Source organism: Carassius auratus, linkage group LG30F (assembly GCF_003368295.1).
Source record: "Carassius auratus strain Wakin linkage group LG30F, ASM336829v1, whole genome shotgun sequence".
In the NCBI taxonomy this organism is placed as follows: Eukaryota; Metazoa; Chordata; class Actinopteri; order Cypriniformes; family Cyprinidae; genus Carassius; species Carassius auratus.
In genome coordinates this window covers 1,442,984-1,462,154 of record NC_039294.1, presented here as the reverse complement: position 1 = coordinate 1,462,154, position 19,171 = coordinate 1,442,984, and the positions used below count along the sequence as shown (strand labels likewise).

The window sequence follows — 19,171 nt, the reverse complement described above, 5'->3', positions numbered from 1 at the left end:
GACGATAAATTCTATCAATTTCTTTACACAAATTATTAAAGTAACATGAATAATAACACAAATTTAGATCGAGGTTACCTACAGTTAAGCTGGAAAAACAAACGATAAAATTTTTTGGCATGGACTGCGTTGCTCTCAAAGCCAAAAGTTAGCCTAACAAAAAGCAACAACAAAAAAATTGTGGTTAGTTGTCCTGACGTTTTAACGAAAAAAAAAAAAAAAAAAAAGATAAAGGGATAGACAAGTTCACCCCAAAATGAAAATCCTGTCATCCTTGATTTACCCTCAAGTAGTCCCAAACCTGTATGAATTTCTATCTTCTGCTGAACACAAAAGAAGATATTTTGAAGAATGTAGGTAACCAAACAGTTTCTTGTTACCATTTTATGTTTATAGTATCTTTAAAGAAAATATATTTTATATTCAGCAGAAAGAAACTTCAACAGGTTTTTGAGTAACTGACTCTTCATTTTTCGGTGAACTATAATTTAAAAACATTAAAAATAAAATATTTCTCTGATGTATAATGTGTATTCTTTTTCTCCAACTTAATCAGTTTCCTCATGCAATTTGGAGAGCTAAGGTTCAAATATAGTCTTCCCTAGCATGTTTCTGAATGGCACATCATCTGATTTAAAATTATGTAAAGTGGTAAAACACACACACAAAAAATACAGACTAATACAACATAAATACATCTTAATAAAAATTCTTAGAAATAATGTTCATTGTCTTTAAGGCAATTAACCTTTTCCCCTTAAAAATATGGCTAAATTGATGCACACAATGAATAAAGGGCACTTACAAATACAATTATATTCGAACTTCCATCTTGAGTCTTGCATATCAAGCAAAGGCCACTGATTTATTTGCATAGTTGTAACATTCAGATTTACATGCATCTCAGAAGCTATCATCAAGCACATCTCTCACACACACACACACACACACACACACACACACACACAAACACAATCAGCCTGTTAAAATTCTCAGACATACACGCATATAAAACTTTTGCAATAAAAAGACCCAGTGCTGTGAGGCATTCTGGTTGATCTCCTTATTAAAAAGGCACTTTAAAATCAAAGAGAGTTCTATGCAATAAATACAGTTAAAAGAGGAGCGGCAAACAGAAGAATGAATGTTCACCGTGTCCATCCTAAAATGTACAGAATAGACAAGTAATGCAATACTTTTACAATGAACTGGAATGAAGAAGAAAGTTGAGACAATCAGACAACGACAACTAGCTTTCATATCCTCCCCACCCTTGTAAATAAATTTTCTCCCGCCTATATCTGATCTATATACATGTTGTGATAATTTTTTTGTTGTTGTTGTTGGAATGAATTTAGGAATGAATGGACTTCAAAAGTGTTGCTCTTCTCTCAGTCGGAGTCTTCATCATCCAGATACTCCTCGGCGTTACTGTGGGTGCGCAAAATCACTGCAAATTTAACAGAGAGACAGTTAAGTGTGAATCCGTCTCACAGGAAGTGACATCTGAAGGAGGTAACTGAAAGGAGACGCCTTGTGACTCACCACCTCCCAGTTTCCTCTTCAGCAGAGAAGCACATTGTGCGTTGGTGGCCATATCCAGAGCGGTCTTCTTCTCATTGTTGACCACATCTGTCCTGGCATCTATAGCAAAACATATTGCAATATAAACAAACATATCAAAATTGCAGATACAGATACAAAAAGGACATGTGTTTGTACTTGACATTTTTACATTCCAATTACAAACTGATTTAAAAAAACGTTTGACTTTTTAATCACCTTACATTTCAGAACACTGGGGGCTTTTTTAACTTTCACTCATGCTCCTGAATGCACTCTACAGTTTGCACACATCTATTTTTAGTCGCAAATGCTTGCACTGTCCAGCTCTGCCCCGCCCTAGTGTCAGATACGTACAAGTAGATGTTTATAGGGTGAAAAAAAATTCACTCACTTTTATTGAGCAGCATCTCAACTATATCTGAATAACCCTTCCAGGCAGCTGCATGTAGAGCCGTGTCTCCCAGTTTATTCTGTTTAAAAAATGTAACACCCTTTATTACATTGAGTCAAATATTAAGAACACGAGCATTGCTTCCGTTTCTAAAAAAAACTTTGCTATCGCTTTGTCACGTTTCATATAGACATTTGTAAGCTGTTCTCACTTTGCCTTTAAACCAATTCAAATGAAATGCATTTGATTAAGAAAAGTGACTCGCCAAAAAACATCAGATTTACCTGCTGATTGAGCTCACAGTTTGGCTGACTCAGCAAAATCTCCACCACATCTAAAAAAAATGCAAACATGATGTAGGTTTCTTGCAATTATTTTTTGTACTTTTTTACATTTTATGTGCCATTATTGGACAAAAGCCAGCTTAAAGAGTTTGTGCACAACTGCTGCAGCTGGGAAATGAAATTTTGAAATGTGATTTTGAAATGTTTTACCTTTATGTCCTCCGTGACAAGCCCAGTAGAGAGCGGTGTTCCCTGCTTTGTCCAGTCCATTGATGCCAACCTTATTATCCAAACACTCTCTGAGCCAGCTCAGATTACCTGCATTCACACACAAAACATTTGATTGTTTAACAATGCTATCAAACAAACAAAACGCCAGATAGGTGTATATTTGAGTACCTCGCTTGGCTGCTTCATGCATGGGATTGTCTATGGACTCTGCTTGCTCAGCCACTGGATTAAGGCAAATCACATCACAAATTTAAGTAAAACTTAGAAAAGTAATAGCATATAATGCATAAAATGATATGCAGAGAACTTTGCCACTTAAGGGGTTTATTACTTTAGGGTTCATTAATTACTCACGTCGTTCCAAACCCGTAAGACCTTGGTCCGTCTCCAGAACACAATTAAGATATCTAGAGAGCTCTCCTAACGCGATGATCAAGGCACAGAAACATAGCAAGGATAGAAGTGCCTTGATCATGGTACTATCCTTGCTGTCTAAGGAGGGTCAGTGAGCTCTCGAATTTCATCAAAAATATCTTAAATTGTTCTCCAAAGATGAACCAAGGTCTCACTGGTTTGGAACAACATAAGGGTGAGTAATTAATGAAAGAATTAAAATTTTGGGGTGAACTAACCCTTTAAGGTTGGATTTGGTTCCAATCCCTAAACCCAAGTATACATGCAATAGTAATAGCTGGGATATCTTTAGGAAACAGCACTGATAAAGCTTTACCGACATCATAAAAGACTGTAAAAGTAAAATATTATATACACATTTTACAAAAGTCGTCTTTTCAAATCACTGAGGGTGTTCTAGTAAAGGACTGATGGTTTGCAGGTTCTAGTTTGCAACTTGTTTTCTTTACCGTAATTGCTGGGAATAAGTCCAGTCCTTCCCCTGCATGTTCCCTTCCACCAGTTACTGTCACTCTAAAAACATAAAGCCAGCAATCAGTTCAAAATCACTCTAAAAACATGTAATGCTCTATATATCCATGATCGCAGGAGGAACTAGCAGTACTTCCAAGCGAGTTCATAAACTTACTGTATCTGAGATGTACAAGATATCTCCTTCCTCAAAGTACAGTTCATCTGGCTGAAAAAGAGGAAAATATGCATGATTAGCTCAATCCAGCCAAGCTAAAACAAACAAAACAACCCAAGAGAAGAACGAAACTCACCGTCCTTGGGTCGAAGGTGAATAAAGCCCTGTACACCTTGACCTGGCCTGTTTAAAACATAAATATGAATGTTAAACTTATATTTTCAAATAACAATATACAGTGCATCTAATAATTGCGCACTGAAGCAGTTTAATAAACATTTTAGTTATGTTCTGCTTACTATCTATAGGCTAAACAGTGCAGTAAATATGCCACCTGTTCAACCTTATCTTCACCTATCAGCCCAACAAAATGCAAAACACCACATCTACAACAAGGTAGTATCACAGAACTAAACGTAGCTCAAATGCAGGGCAAACCACATGACACAGAATTAAGAGGAACCTTAAGCCCTTAGGCCTAAATATATAAATAAACAAACCATTATAAGCACAACAAAGGGCATTTCCTGGCTGCAAAGGTATTTCCATTTGGCCTAACAAACAAGTGAGAAGCCCTTCTGAGCGGGATCCAAGCAGCCCCTCCCAAACTCCCAGATCAGCCTCGGAAATAGAAACACTGGCCTCCACCGGATAAGGTTATTGTGTTTGCCACCAATTACAACTATACGATCAATCGTTCAGAAGTGTAGAAATCATTTCAACCAACAGGAAATCTTTTCTGCAATACTAACAATGTTTCCCAAAGTTGGAGGTTCCAAGGTTCACCAAGAATCAACACCACATTATTATGTGTTACTATTAGTGTAAAGGTTAATGTAACTTGGTTTTGGCCACAACTAAACAAAACAGTGTTAAATATTCCAAACATCCCATCCCACACAACTAGTAGAATAAAATTTGCATGCTGGACGTCACAGACCCACATCCTGGGAAAACTGTACTAAGAGGTCATACTACAACTTGACTTGAGACAGGACCGATAAAAGAGTTTTCTACTTAATCGGTTCCTTAGTATCAAAAATAAATGTGCGACCATTCAGATCAATCACATGATTTAGCATTGTGAATGGCATTATTAATTAAAATAATAATATAGTCGCAACGCACATTATTTTCAATTCTATACACATTTAACCCAACTGTTGGTCGAAAGGACTAAAGATTTGGGTATTATTGTGTCAAAAATGATGCATATCGGTAATTCAATGTTTAAAGATGAAAATAACAAGCATTGTATCATTTGTAAAACAATAATATCTCTAACTATAACACATATATTTGACCTTGCACAGCCTCATCATAAATCAGTCCAAATGTCATTGATTTTGCACACTATGCAGAATGAAGCTGCTCTTTCATATGGGGAAGTAACTGGCTTCTATGAGACAATGGCTGTGACTAAAAACCATTGATCTATACAACATTTCTGGTCATCATATACAAATTTCTGGCTCGCCAGATAATGCACCGATTATAGGGAAAATGCGTACGTAGTGCCTCTTCGTTGAGGTAGACTGCTCACTAGGTTCTGAACCACAGCCAATGGCTGGCTTGAGCGATTTTCTCTTTCCAAATCCAATTCTGCCATTTATGGCAAGGTTTTTTACTATTTCGGTCTTGCTCTGTGAACGTTTGTGCTAAATTGTGGTGGTTTCGCGCATGTTATTAGGTGACAGGCGTTTTAAACGCGTAAAAGCGCAAAGAAAGTTGCGTTGCGTTGCGCTGGAGAAACGCCAAACTCCACCCGCAGGAGAAAGTTCAGTGTAACCAGAAATTGCATGCTCTTATATACATTTCATTGTTTGGAATCGGAAACGATCGTGTTTGTAAGGCTATCAGACAAACAAACAACGCAAAAACAAATGAATAAATAATGAAACTTGTGTAGGCTTGCGAGGTAGGCTTTTCCACCACGCGCACCGCTTACCTGGTTTAGCTGGTTTGGGGGGAGGCTTTGACATTTCTGAACTTTCCAAGACTTTTAAAGAAGACTTCCGAGTTGTTTAAGACGTCAATAATAGGTAGAAACGGTATAAAAACTGTCGCGAGTGTAAATGACACAGTGTATCGCTGCTTTCTTCCTTTAGGCGCTGTCAATGAGGAAGCGTGAAGGAGCCCAATGCGGAAAAGTTGAACTGCGCATGCGCAGCTCTCTAAAATTCCGTACTGATCTTTACGGAAATTTGACTTAACAAGTTAGTTACTACTAGTTACTACGTAAATGCCATAGTTTTACAGTTTAACTTTAGTAGTATTAAGAAAACAAAACAGAAGCAGATTCAGGGGGGGAAATGCATATAAATGATTTATTTCAAACGTAATACATTTGCTACAAATTAAATATAGTTTATAAACCATAGGGGGAGTGATAAATATTCCAATTTTAGTGTAACTATGTAATCAATGACAAAACTGCAAATGAAAAATTTTCTGTTTCAGTTGCAATATGGAAAGTTTCGGTGTCACTATCAATAACGTCTATTTTGGAGGCTTTATATGATTTCTATAGAAATGATTGTTGAAATGATCGAATGAGGTTTGATGTAAGTCTTAAATTTAGAAAATTTACTAAACACTTTATAAACAGTAGTGTAGACCATACAAAATAAATAAAAAACATTGGTAAATAAAATAGATAAATGGCTTTTTTAACAGTATGGTCAAATAACAAAATATTAAAAACAAATAAATCTGCAGGGAATTTTTCTGCTCTATTTTAACCCTTTTAGCTCACCAATGAAACCATGAGTATGTATGTTACTTTTTTCAGTAGTTTTACACCAGTGAAACGCCCCTACGCTCTAATCCTCTAGATTTGTGTGTCATATTAGAGGACACCCATAACATTGGGCTGCACCAACAAGTTGGTTTACATTGCAGGCAAGTTTTAAGGATCTGCCTCAGAATAGCTCTGCTTTTAGTCATTTCTGTTTTAAAAATCGTAGCACTACATCCATATAGACCTGCACATTATGTCAGTTTTGAGCTAAAAAAGGATGTTTGATGTTATCACTAAGTACCTATAATCAGATACGACTTCATGGAATTTGAAGTTATCTTCCATATGATCAGAATGCAAACTCTCTCTTATACTTTTGTGAAATTGACCTCTTTGTGCATTTAACGAACACATCAGGTGTTACCTCTCTTTTCAAAATTGCAATGCAAATGTAAATGCATTGCTTTTAGTTAACTTCTGCTTTAAGAATCCAATGGTGGTCTTATTTAAATTCTGGATAGCATCTAATGTGGTGTTTAGTTTGTTCTCTGTTAGCGGTTCAGGGTCATTAGCTATACTTCTCTTCCTTTTGGGCACTTCAGAAACTCATTACCATGCAGATGTGAGGGACATTTTGCACGGCAGGTGACTCAAACAGAAATTAAATTGCACAAACACGTTCATTAATGGCTTCATCTAAGAAAAGCGGTCGTTCTTCCAGCTACCTTTCTTCCGTCCCGTACCATAGTTTTTTGGCCTCAAATTACAGGGACAGTGATATACTTAATGAGCCATGAGGCTGTGTTCACACCGAACAAGTGTGTGTGTGCTGGGGCTGTTTTGGCTTCTCTCTTTATCTATTGCATTTTTCTCCAAGAATCCCATTCTTTGCATTCTTTTTATTCCAGACGTGATCCATCTCATATTCCATTTCAAATATTCCAAAGACTTAAGGTCAAATTCGATTCCAGTGACTCTGTGTCCCCGAATCTGAAACATCTACATCAGTACATGTGAAGTCATTATAATTGACTATTAAAGTACAAATGAACAAGAACAGTATTCCTGTTTATTTAAAAGTATTCTCAAATCCCATTCAGGAACAATGACAAAACAGTCAAGCTGTTCAGCATCACAGTCCAGTGACGTGAAATGGAAAATGAATCTCACATAATGACTAGTGTATGAATGACCTGTGGATGAATTCTACAGGTGGACTCTCGTCAAACATTTACCTTACAAAAGGTGCCTACAAACACACATATTATCTGTGTGTGTGTGTGTGTGTAAAGGGAAACCTCCCTATAAAAGCTCCTCCTGGACGATGAGTTCATGACAAACAGAAACTCTACACAGAAGTCAGCTGTCAGCTGCCATGAACCTACAGCGCCTCTCCTCTCTGCTGCTCTGTGTCGGTGAGTTTGCTTTTCTCCATCCTGTCTTACTTCATTTTTGGCCTCTGTCAGCTTCAGGTGTGCCACGGTAGTGGAAAACCTGGAAATCTTAGCGGATTTTAAAATCTTAATTTTAAATCCTGACGAAATCATGGAAATTAATACAATCTTAAAATATTATTGGATTTTTATGTGTGTGAATATATGCTTTTCTAGTTATGCTTTGCTGTAAAATATTAATATTTATTTTTTCAAATTCTGTAAAATTATAAAAATAAAAACTTGTTGTGATAAAGTAACAAATTAAAAATAAAAATAAAAATCATGAAAAGTCAAAAAGTGAGCGAAACTTGCAACATATTTTCTTTCATGCCGAGTGTCAATTTTCTGTATTTGCTTATTATTGTCTATTGTATTTTAATTTCACTTTGACAACTGACAAAAGGCAATTGACTGATGAATAAGAAAGACAAGATAGTAAACCAGCTTGAACGCTGCCGCAGAGTGAAGTGTGCATGGTATTGTGTTTGTGCCTCCAGACAGGCAGGGCTTTGGGAAATTGACTCGACCTGTAGTAGCATGCCTCTGAATAGCTGTGAGCTCCGGCTTTTCCTATATAGGTGTATGCCAGAACGCCACACAGTTTAAATCTCGTCTGTCTGTTGTCATGTTCGACGTCACAAAGCACTTATTGTTCATGGCAAAGGACGGTGGATAAGGGCGTCACACCGGCTTGTTAAATATATATTTAGCTTTACGTTAGAAAGGTCATCCCCGCACACAATAATAGGTGTGTGTGTGTGTGTGTGTGTGAATTTCTTTGATAATTAAATGCTGGATTCCAGTCGGTAGGAGTGTTCAGATCAAATGCATGTACTCAAACATTCTCCTTGCAGACTAGTTTGACTCCAGACGTCGCCAGTTTATACCTGGCACATACACTACTTTAAAATATCTGAATTGCCACATATATATTAGAAATAAAAATAGCACACGCACGGTTTTCAAGCAAAATATTTGACACCAGAGATTGTTGTTTAATATAGTGATGTTCTAAATTGAAGTATTCTGAGACTCTTAATTTGTAAGACTTTGAAGTAATGGTTAATGTTATAAGGAATGTATGCAGAATAAAATGGCATGCAAAATTACAATGAGTGTTTAATAGACTGGATGGATTTGCCCCACACCCAGGGCAGGTGGAATTTGTCCCTGCAATTTTCAGATTATGGCATCTTCGATAACTAGCCAAAAGAAAATCAAGCGGATGTTTTTTCTTGGTCATTTTGTGTTATTCCAGTTTGACTTTGTAATGTTTCATCAAAATGCGGTGATCAAAACTTACTCCACCTATGTAACAACGTTACCCTGGTTACTTCAGTTTCAGCCAACAGATGCTGGCTGTGTTTCAGGATGGGAGTAGTCCTTCACGTTCACATTCAGGGCTGGCTCCATTCTACAATATAACACCAATCTTTTTTTTTTGATCCCGATCAATTCCTGATAGATAAAATCAAGTCCCGGCCTACATATTTTCTTGTTGAATAGCATGTTTCACTGTGGAAATGAATCACGTGAGTTGTGAACATTTAGACCTCCTTAGATGCAAACATTGTTTTATGTTGTTTTAAATAGAATCTGATCGCACTCAGTGCATTATGGGTGTTGATGTTTTTGTACTTTTTTTTTTTGGCCACTGCCCTTTTTCTGTTTTCTATAGTCGTGTAGCACAGAGAAAAAAAATATTGTTTTGCTGCAAAATTGCCAACTTTTATTAAAACCCGATCTTGCCAGTGGTGAATTACCATTGACCCTAACAGAACAATGATTCTGATGACGAAAATTATGTTTCAATGAAAATTTGTCAAATATTTATTTTCTCAATCATCACTCTATTGCAGGTAATTATATGGTTATGAATCATTGTCCTATTAATCAAATGATTCATTCTTCATCTAGAAAATTTTATCCCAACATGTTAAATTAGGGTCAAGGGTAATTCACCCTAATATGCAGCAAAACAAGATTTTTTTTTCTCCGTGCTACACGATTATAGAAAACAGAAAAAGGGCTGTGGCGAAAAAAAAGTACAAAAACATCAACACCCATAATGCACTGGGCTCAATCAGATTCTCCTTAAGCGGTGATACAAAAATGCGGAAGTACGATCTGTAGTTCAAAGAGATGTCCTACAGCTGTCATAACTTCTGCTGCCAGGTAAACGGGGATATCTTGGTCCAAGACAAGGAATATACATTGTTCATTTACTTAGCCTACCTGGTTGTATGGGTTCTAGCAGTATTTATCTTCACATCATTCCTGTTATTATATTGTGTATTTTACTTTGCATAAATGGAACATTATATTGATCATATTGGATTCTGAACTTTGTGTTCTAACAAGAAAATGAGACATAAAGGACTCTAATTTTGTACTTGCGGCAGGTGCAGCTTTACCTCACATAACCTCAGCTTTTCCACTTGCTTATGTCTTTCACTCTTATTTTCCCTCTCTCACACACATACACAGTTAATCTGCTCAGTACAATACACATGGGGTGTTTACAGGATGACTCAACATCAACAGCAACATTAGAAGATTAACTGCTCTTTATATCTGCTAATTGAGGTTAATGTGTCATTGTGATATAATGAAGTGTTCAATCCTGTTATTATTTGCAAACTGGGCCGAAACCATACAAATCAGCATTCCTCACAAGCAGTTACTGCATTTCTGCTGTGATATAACAGTGTGTGTTTCTGTGTAAAGTTTTCACCATACGGACAGCTGCCGCTCACACATCTGCACTGGATCATGTGACCGTGATGTCATCATCGGGGGAGGGGCTTCAGAGCGCCGTGGGGGAAGATTTGGAAGCTGATGATGACCAGGATCCATCGGGAATGTTCAGTGATCCAACTTTGTTTAAAGGTACAGCCTTGTTGGCAAGTGTGCCTAGATATAACGCCATTGGGTTACGTGTGTCCCGAGTTCAAATTCATTTTAAAGAGCCATTTAAAGAACAATTAATTAAATGTAAAGAAAATTATAAGTATAGAAATAGTCACACACACATTAAAGTTTCTCATCTATCTCATATCTTTCAGTAACCCAAGTCAGTAAAGGAGACGAGCAGGATCACAAACGCTCTGGACGCAAAAAGAACAAAGGAAGAAAAAAGAATAAAAATATCACTCCAGTTCAGCCGATTCACACGTTCAGTCACAGGAGCCACAGCACGACCGCTGACCCCTGCCTGACCTCTCATCTGGACTACTGCATCCACGGCCACTGCACGTACCTGCACGGCCTGAGAGAGCCTGTCTGTGTGTGAGTCACACTTTTCACCCACCGGATAAGAAATACTTAACTAACTAAATGCCACTTTTTATCTATATCTACATATAAGGGGCTGACAATTAGCTGAATATATAGCATACTTGTTTAATTAGTGACACCTGCATTATAAAATCTTTATTTGAATGTGGAAATTAACATTTTTATTTTAAAACCTTTATTTTAATATGGCAACATAATATTGCACTCTACAATATTTCTATGAATAAATCTCTGACAGAGACTGTCAGCCAATCACTGTGTGTGTAGTTAGTAAGCATGCTGACATCATCCATAGCAATGAGGTCAACTCCGCCCCTTACTCTGAGCTTATGACTTCTGTCTATTCCTTAGTAAAGGTTTGTCTCAGCAGCTTTGTAAATAGGTTTTAACAAAAAACTCTTAGCTTAAAACTTTTACTGCTTTTTAGGAGAACTGTTTTGTGAATACGGGCCTTGGAATCTAAGGGTGCAAAAAAAAAAAAATCTACATTTTCAGAAAATCGCCTTTAAAGTTGTCCAAATGAAGTCCTTAGCAATGCATATCACTAATCAAAAATTAACTTTTGATATATTTATGGTAAGAAATTTACAAGGTATCTTCATGGAACATGATCTTTACTTAATATCCTAATGATTTTTGGCATAAAAGAAACATTTATAATTTTGACCCATACAAAGTATTTTTGGCTGTTGCGACAAATATACCCCAGAGACTTAAGACTGGTTTTGTGAACCAGGGCCACATATTTCTGCATGCACACTACATATAAACATCCCATAAAGATGCACTTCATTAATATTTACTAAGTGAATTCACATCATTAAATTCAGTGTTGCATTAATGTTGTGTTCAAGTAATGAAAGTTGGATTGTTTCAGGTGTAGGAGAGGTTATGATGGGGAGCGCTGTGGGATCCAGCTGCTCGGGACGTCTCGGGACGAGAGCAGCACTGATAGGACCCACACTGCGCTTGTCATTATGGCTGTCGTCCTGTCAGTCATCAGCTGCCTAGCCATTCTGCTCATGGTCTGCGTGCAGTAAGTACATACAGTGCATGCCTGCTAAATATACACCCACACACTCTCATTCATCGTTCACACACACAAAACACACGCCTGGGTTATACTTGGCACATATTGTGACAGCAGTTTGGATGCACCTACTCATTCTTTATCATCATTAATATTATGAGGTTACTCTACCAGCTAACAAAACATGTTCTAGGAACATTTTGTTAACATTCTAATTAAGTTTCCATTGGATCGTTAGTAACCATTCTGGGAATGTTGCTTTTGAATGTTTTCTTTTGTAACATGTACCTTACGTTAGATGAATGTGCAACTTTAAAATGTGTGATGGACAATGTATAAATTTACTTTTTTTTCCTGCTCAATCTGGACATTCATAAACCAACCTCACAAGACTGGGATGCTATTGTAGAAGTTCATGTGTATTCTGAATACTTGCTTTTTTATCACCCAAAATAAAAATAAACAAAAAACATTTAGTTCTGTGAACAGAATATCCTATGTAGGCACTAGTTTATTATATTTGTCTCTTAATTTCAAGCATTTATGCAGAAGCCTTTAGATCAAAAGGTTTTTATATGTACAGAGTACAGTAACCCGGACATTTACGTTATGTTCAAGGCCCCAACATGGCAATATTCCAGCAGTATTAAAAATGAAGTCCTCTGAGGTTGTTTTCACTACACTATACACGAGAAGTTAGATGGCGCCAGTTGTCTTTGGAATAAAACAAGTCCAAGGGTCGAAAAAGTAGTTCCGGTTAAGGGTTACTTTACGCCAGTATCGGATTAATATAGCGTTGATATGGTGTATGAGTGATCGGTGGATTACAATCGGTTGGAATCATATTTTATGCATTCGTTCTGAAATAAAGCCTTATACAGTAATTTCAATAGTTAACTATAAGCGAGTTCTCTTTATACAGGTTGTATTGTAACTTAACCGTATACGCATTTTTTGTTGAGAAGATCGGATCAGACTTACTCTGATCTTTGAACATAGTTCCACAAAACAAATACTTTTATTCAAATAATTTCATTTATTATAGTTAATTAAGTTCAACTGTTATGCATATCATCATATATATCAATCATCATTGCTTTCAGGCGATTTAAATAAATTCCGCGAACATTTCCACATATGCCTCTTTCATTATTTTCCGAATAAGATATTCGGAAATTCGATCATTTTTTTCACCTGACAGATAAACGAATCGTTCCACACTTGAACAGTTAGAGTACCTATATATTTATTTATTTATTGTAGCTGCTAACATATTAATTCATTCAATTATCAAGCAAATGGAAATAAATTAGAAACGTTAAGAGCTAAGAGTGTATTAGAGTATTTTGCCGAACTGTTAACTGATATTTTTTCATTGTATTTTTCCTATATTGCAGCTATAGAACACATCATCGCTTTCAGGCGGCGTTCCTGAGCTCCACCAGTGAGAGAGAGAAACTAGAGAAGAAGAACATCATGGTGTGAAGAGGAAGTGAGGCCAGGACTTTATTTATGGGTTGCTACAGTAAATGTTAAAGAGACTTTTAGGGTTGAGTTTGCCATGTAAACCTCCAGTCCCTTCTTCAGCATTAAAAACAGTCTACAAACCCCCAATTTTACGCAATTTATTAGTCCTATTGACATTTTATGTTTTTTTCAGGTAGAATTCACGGTGATGTCACTGCTGTGGAGTGCACTACAGATATATTGCACATAGAATAACATAATAAAACCCACTGTAACAATATATTTATTGTTTGTACCTATTTATTAACAAATTATATAATTTACTTAGTATTTCTGTTTATTTTGATAATAAAAAAACTAATGTTCATTTGATATGAGATGTTCATGTGCACATATGAAATAAAGGACACTCTCATAAGATCTGTGACTTCCTTTCACTCATTCGGAGCATTCTTAAATAAAACATTATTAAGTGTAATATAAGTTAAGTCTTCAGACAGTATGTCAGTGAGGTGAAAACACTAATATTACAGCTATGAGTATTATTAACATGAAAGCAGACGTTCGACTTGTTCATTTTAAGCATGATCAGGTGGAGTCTGTGGGGCCTCCCCCAAAGTTTCCCTCTCCCAATCATCTATATTCCTTATGAGGGCTTATGTTTCATAACATAATAGAAGATTATATAAAAACAGATCAATCTGGAAGTGAGTGTTTGATCAACAAACATTTGGTAAATAGGTCAGGAGGGGAAAAGCCTCCAGGTTTGGACTTCATTGTGGATGGTATATTTACTCAAACAGTCATCCAAAGAAGGAGAATTAGCTGCAATAAATGACTGTGCAACAATGAATGGTGTAACTAATTATGCAAAGTTAAACCGCTTTCAATACTTTATGCTGTGACTGAAATAACAGTAACCGATATATATAATAGTACTTAACAGATTACTAGTTGGTAAATGTATTTTAAATACAAACGTCATTAAATTTGGATTCCTATATTTTTGCCTTAAATATTCAGGTTGGGAAATACATCCACTGCTGATCTGATCAATATAATGTTTGTTAATGACTACCGTATCACCATTAAAGTTCTAGCATATTAACACATATTTATACTGTAGCATAATAATAATAATAAAAAATGCATAAATAAAAAACGTTAAAAAGTATAACATATATATCAAGTACAAACATCCCAAATTGTCAGTGACTGGTTTAGTTATGAAATGACTTTTAATTTCTTTGGCAAGACTACTGTAGGAACTAGTTAATTGCGACCTCTTCTGGTCATAGAGTGAACAGACATGCTTGATCTGGAAATGCAATTTAGGTATATGAAGATAAGCAGACACTTATATTGATTTATCTCAGAATGTCTGTCTCAGAGCACCAGGGCCAGCGGCGGCTCCTGAGTCCTGACCGTGAATTAAGGTTGGGCAGATTCTGGGACATACCACTAATATATGAAATAAATTTATAAGCTTTATATTCTAATCTCTGAACACACTGGGGGCAACATTTTGGCAGAGATGTCCTTGAGACACGCTAATGTTGATTGACAGGCTCAAAGTAATTTTACATGCATAAAATGCTGTATAATATTTGCCTTATAATATCACCTCCAAATGTTGATTTAGAATGTTACAAGTTGTGAAGCAATTCGGGTGAGGAAAGAAGATCATATGTCTATTCTCAGAATAAAAAGGATGTAACGTGTAATCTGCCTTATTAATTTGATCCACTACTCTAGGCCACCAATTCTCTATCTCAACAAATTAGAATATAGTGACATGTCAATCAGCTAATCAACTCAAAACACCTGCAAAGGTTTCCTGAGCCTTCAGAATGGTCTCTCAGTTTGGTTCATTAGGCCACACGATCATGTGGAAGACTGCTGATCTGACAGCTGTCCAGAAGACAATTACTGACACCGTTCATAAGGAGCCACAAACATTCATTGCTGAAGAAGCTGCTGTTCACAGAGTGCTGTATCCAAGCATGCTAACAGAAAGTTGAGAGAAAGTAAAAAAAGTCTGGAAGAAAAAGATGCACAACCAACCGAGAGAACCACATCCGTATAATAATAATAATTCCTTACATTTATATAGCGCTTTTCTAGACACTCAAAGCGCTTACGTAGTCAGGGGGTATCTCCTCATCCACCACCAGTGTGCAGCATCCACCTGGATGATGCGACGGCAGCCATATTGCACCAGAACGCCCACCACACACCACACACCAGCTTACTGGTGGAGAGGAGACAGAATGATGAAGCCAATCAGCAGATATGGGGATTGTTAGGAGGCCATGATGGTCGGAGGCCAATGGGCGAATTTAGCCAGGATGCCGAGGTCACACCTCTACTCTTTTCGAAAGACATCCTGGGATTTTTAATGACCACAGAGAGTCAGGACCTCGGTTTAACGTCTCATCCGAAGGACGGTGCTTGTTGACAGTATAGTGTCCCCATCACTACACTGGGGCGCTAGGACCCACACAGACCACAGGGTGAGCACCCCCTGCTGGCCTCACTAGCACCTCTTCCAGCAGCAACCTAGTTTTCTCAGGAGGTCTCCCATCCAGGTACTGACCAGGCTCAGCCCTGCTTAGCTTCAGTGGGAAACCGGTCTTGGGCTCCAGGGTGATATGGCTGCCGCCATAAGGATTTATGAGTATGAGGATTGTCAAGCAAAATCGATTCAAGAATTTGAGTGAACTTCACAATGAACTGAGGCTGGGGTCAAGACATCAAGAGCCACCACACAAAGACGTTTCGAGGAATTTGCTGAACCACAGACAACATCAGAGGTGTCTTACCTGTGCTAAGACAAGAAGAACTGGACTGTTGCTCAGTGGTCCAAAGTCCTCTTTTCAGATGAGACTAAGTTTTGTATTTCATTTGGAAACCAAGGTCCCAGAGTCTGGAGGAAGGATGGAGAAGCTCATAGCCCAAGTTACTAGAAGTCCAGTGTTAAGTTTCCATGGTCTGTGAAGATTTGGGGTGCAATGTCATCTGCTGGTGTTGGCCCATCGTGTTTTTTGAAAACCACAGTCACAGCACCTATTTACTAAGAAATTTGGAGCACTTCATGCTTCCTTCTGCTGACCAGCTTTTAGAAGATGCTGATTTCATTTTCAAGCAGGATTTGGCCCCTGCCCACACTGCCACCAAAATTGGTTAAATGACCATGGTGTTGGTGTGCTTGACTGGCCAGCAAACTCACCAGACCTGAACCCCAGAGAGAATCTAAGGGCTATTGTCAAGAGGAAGATGAAAAACAAGAGACTGAACAATGCAGATGAGCTGAAGGCCACTGTCAAAGAGACCTGGGCTTCCAGACCACCTCAGCAGTGCCACAAACTGATCACCATGACACGCTGAATTGAGGCAGTAATTAAAGCAACAGGAGCCTTTACCAAGTATTGAGTACATGTAAATGAACATACTTTCCAGAAGGCCAACAATTCACAAAATTATTATTGGTCTTATGAAATATTCTAATTTGTTGAGATTGTGAATTGATGGGTTTTTATTAAATGTGAGTCAAAATCATCACAATTAAAAGAACCAAAGACTTAAATTTCATACATGAGTTTCACAATTCAATTTCAATTAGGCTACTGAAACTTTTCAACGAGATTCTAATTTATTGAGATGTACCTGTAGTTTCTGACCTGATGCAGACACATAGCTTAAGCAGAGTGATATCGTCTTGGTGTAGCGAGGTAAACGTAAGTAACGTGAAAATAAGCGGGGCAGTCTGAAATCTGCCCCAATGGCTCTCAATTAGAGCGCGCTGCAGTTCTCCTTTTCACCACAAATGAACGTTGCAAAATTGTGGGGCGCTGTTGAGCTCTGGAGGGCTCAGGCACCTTCTGCCCCGCTTGCTTAGTATCATGTATACAGGTGCATCTGAGAAAATTGAATATCATGGAAAAGGTCTTTATTTTCTGTAATTTAATTTAAAAAAGCAAACTTTCTCATTCTCAGTTACAAAAAAGAAATGTTCAAGATGCACGTAAAGCCATGTGCTGGATTTTAATATATACTGCTTACTTTACGACTCAAAAGAGTTTAGAAAATCTGAAAAGTATTTGTTGCAGAATGCTGAACATATTTACAATTTATTAATGATTCAGTATAGAGGTCTATGTTTTGGATGAATATTTTGGTGGGGCTCTGCCCCACTTGCCCATATAGACGAGTCACGCCTGACCAGAGCAGTAATATCATTTTGTGTTCACCAAACTATATAATATAATATAATATAATATAATATAATATAATATAATATAATATAATATAATATAATATAATATAATATAATATAATATAATATTGAAATCAACTTAAAGTTACCAACAAGAGCATTCAACAAAATAGATCTTACAAATAAATGAATTAGAAATAAATAAATACACATGTAATGGATGTATTAGGATGTATCCAAATAACACATTAAATAAATCTACAAATAAGGTTTTTCTTTTCTTAGTTTCCCTCAGATCTTCCCAGCAGCAATCAGTCAAAAAAAAAAAAAGAAAAAAAAGGTTTTATCCACTTTTCAAGCACAAGTGATGAAAAAATTTACAGGTGCTGTCATATAATCAGAATATCATCAAAAAGTTGATTCATTTCACTAATTCCATTCAAATGGTGAAACTTGTATAATATATTCATTCATTACACACAGACTGATATATTTCAAATGTTTATTTCTTTTAATTTTGATGATTATAACTGACAACTAAGGAAAATCCCAAATTCACTGTCTCAGAAAATTAGAATATTGTTAAAAGGTTCAATATTGAAGACACCTGGTGCCACACTCTAATCAGCTAATTAACTCCAAACACCTGCAAAGCATTTTAATGGACTCTCAGTCTAGTTCTGTAGGCTACACAATCATGGGGGTGACTGCTGACTTGAAAGTTGTCCAAAAGACAACAATTGACACCTTACACAAGGAGGCCAAGACACAAAAGGTCATTGCAAAAGAGGCTGGCTGTTCACAGAGCTCTGTGTCCAAGCACATTAATAGAGAGGTGAAGGGAAGGAAAAGATGTGGTAGAAAAAAATGTACAAGCAATAGGAATAACCGCACTCTGGAGAGAATTGTGAAACAAAACCCATTCAAAAATTTGGGGGAGATTCACAAAGAGTGGACTGCAGCTGGAGTCAGTGCTTCAAGAACCACTACACACAGACTTATTTAAGACATGGGTTTCAGCTGTCGCATTCCTTTTGTCAAGTCACTCTTGGACAACAGACAGCGTCAGAAGCTTCTTGCTTCAAAAAGGACTGGACTGCTGTTGAGTGGTCCAAAGTGATATTCTCTGATGAAAGTAAATTTTGCATTTACTTTGGATATCAGGGTCCCAGAGTCTGGAGGAAGAGAGGAGAGGCACACAATCCACGTTGCTTGAGGTCCAGTGTAAAGTTTCCACAGTCAGTGATGGTTTGGGGTGCCATGTCATCTGCTGGTGTTGGTCCACTGTGTTTTCTGAGGTCCAAGGTCAACACAGCCATATATCAGGAAGTTTTAGAGCACTTCATGCTTCCTGCTCCTGACCAACTTTATGGAGATGCAGATTTCATTTTCCAACAGGACTTGGCACCTGCACACAGTGCCAAAGCTTCCAGTACCTGGTTTAAGGACCGAGGTATCCCTGTTCTTAATT

General features: G+C 37.2%; 2 protein-coding genes across 3 annotated transcripts; one reads left to right on the top strand and one right to left on the bottom strand.

The window, feature by feature from the left end:
* Positions 1 to 832: 832 nt before the first annotated feature.
* Positions 833 to 5,686, bottom strand: ostf1 (osteoclast stimulating factor 1). Its single transcript, XM_026240530.1, has 10 exons — positions 5,463 to 5,686; positions 3,651 to 3,697; positions 3,515 to 3,565; positions 3,336 to 3,399; positions 2,641 to 2,694; positions 2,452 to 2,559; positions 2,242 to 2,291; positions 1,958 to 2,036; positions 1,546 to 1,644; positions 833 to 1,450 (listed from the first exon to the last, which is right to left on the bottom strand). Exons 1-10 carry the CDS (start codon positions 5,494 to 5,496, stop codon positions 1,392 to 1,394), a joined length of 645 nt encoding a protein of 214 aa, XP_026096315.1. The 5' UTR covers positions 5,497 to 5,686; the 3' UTR covers positions 833 to 1,391.
* Positions 5,687 to 7,601: 1,915 nt separating this feature from the next.
* areg (amphiregulin) lies at positions 7,602 to 13,884 on the top strand. 2 transcript variants are annotated; one of them, XM_026240407.1, is made up of 6 exons: positions 7,602 to 7,669; positions 10,418 to 10,579; positions 10,756 to 10,978; positions 11,865 to 12,023; positions 13,415 to 13,509; positions 13,678 to 13,884. In XM_026240407.1, the coding sequence occupies exons 1-5, from the start codon at positions 7,630 to 7,632 to the stop codon at positions 13,500 to 13,502; spliced, it is 672 nt and encodes a 223-aa protein (XP_026096192.1). In that variant the 5' UTR covers positions 7,602 to 7,629; the 3' UTR covers positions 13,503 to 13,509; positions 13,678 to 13,884. The 2 variants fall into 2 exon arrangements, with proteins under 2 accessions (XP_026096192.1, XP_026096191.1); XM_026240406.1 differs by lacking the exon at positions 13,678 to 13,884 and having other exon boundaries at positions 13,415 to 13,668.
* Positions 13,885 to 19,171: the final 5,287 nt, after the last annotated feature.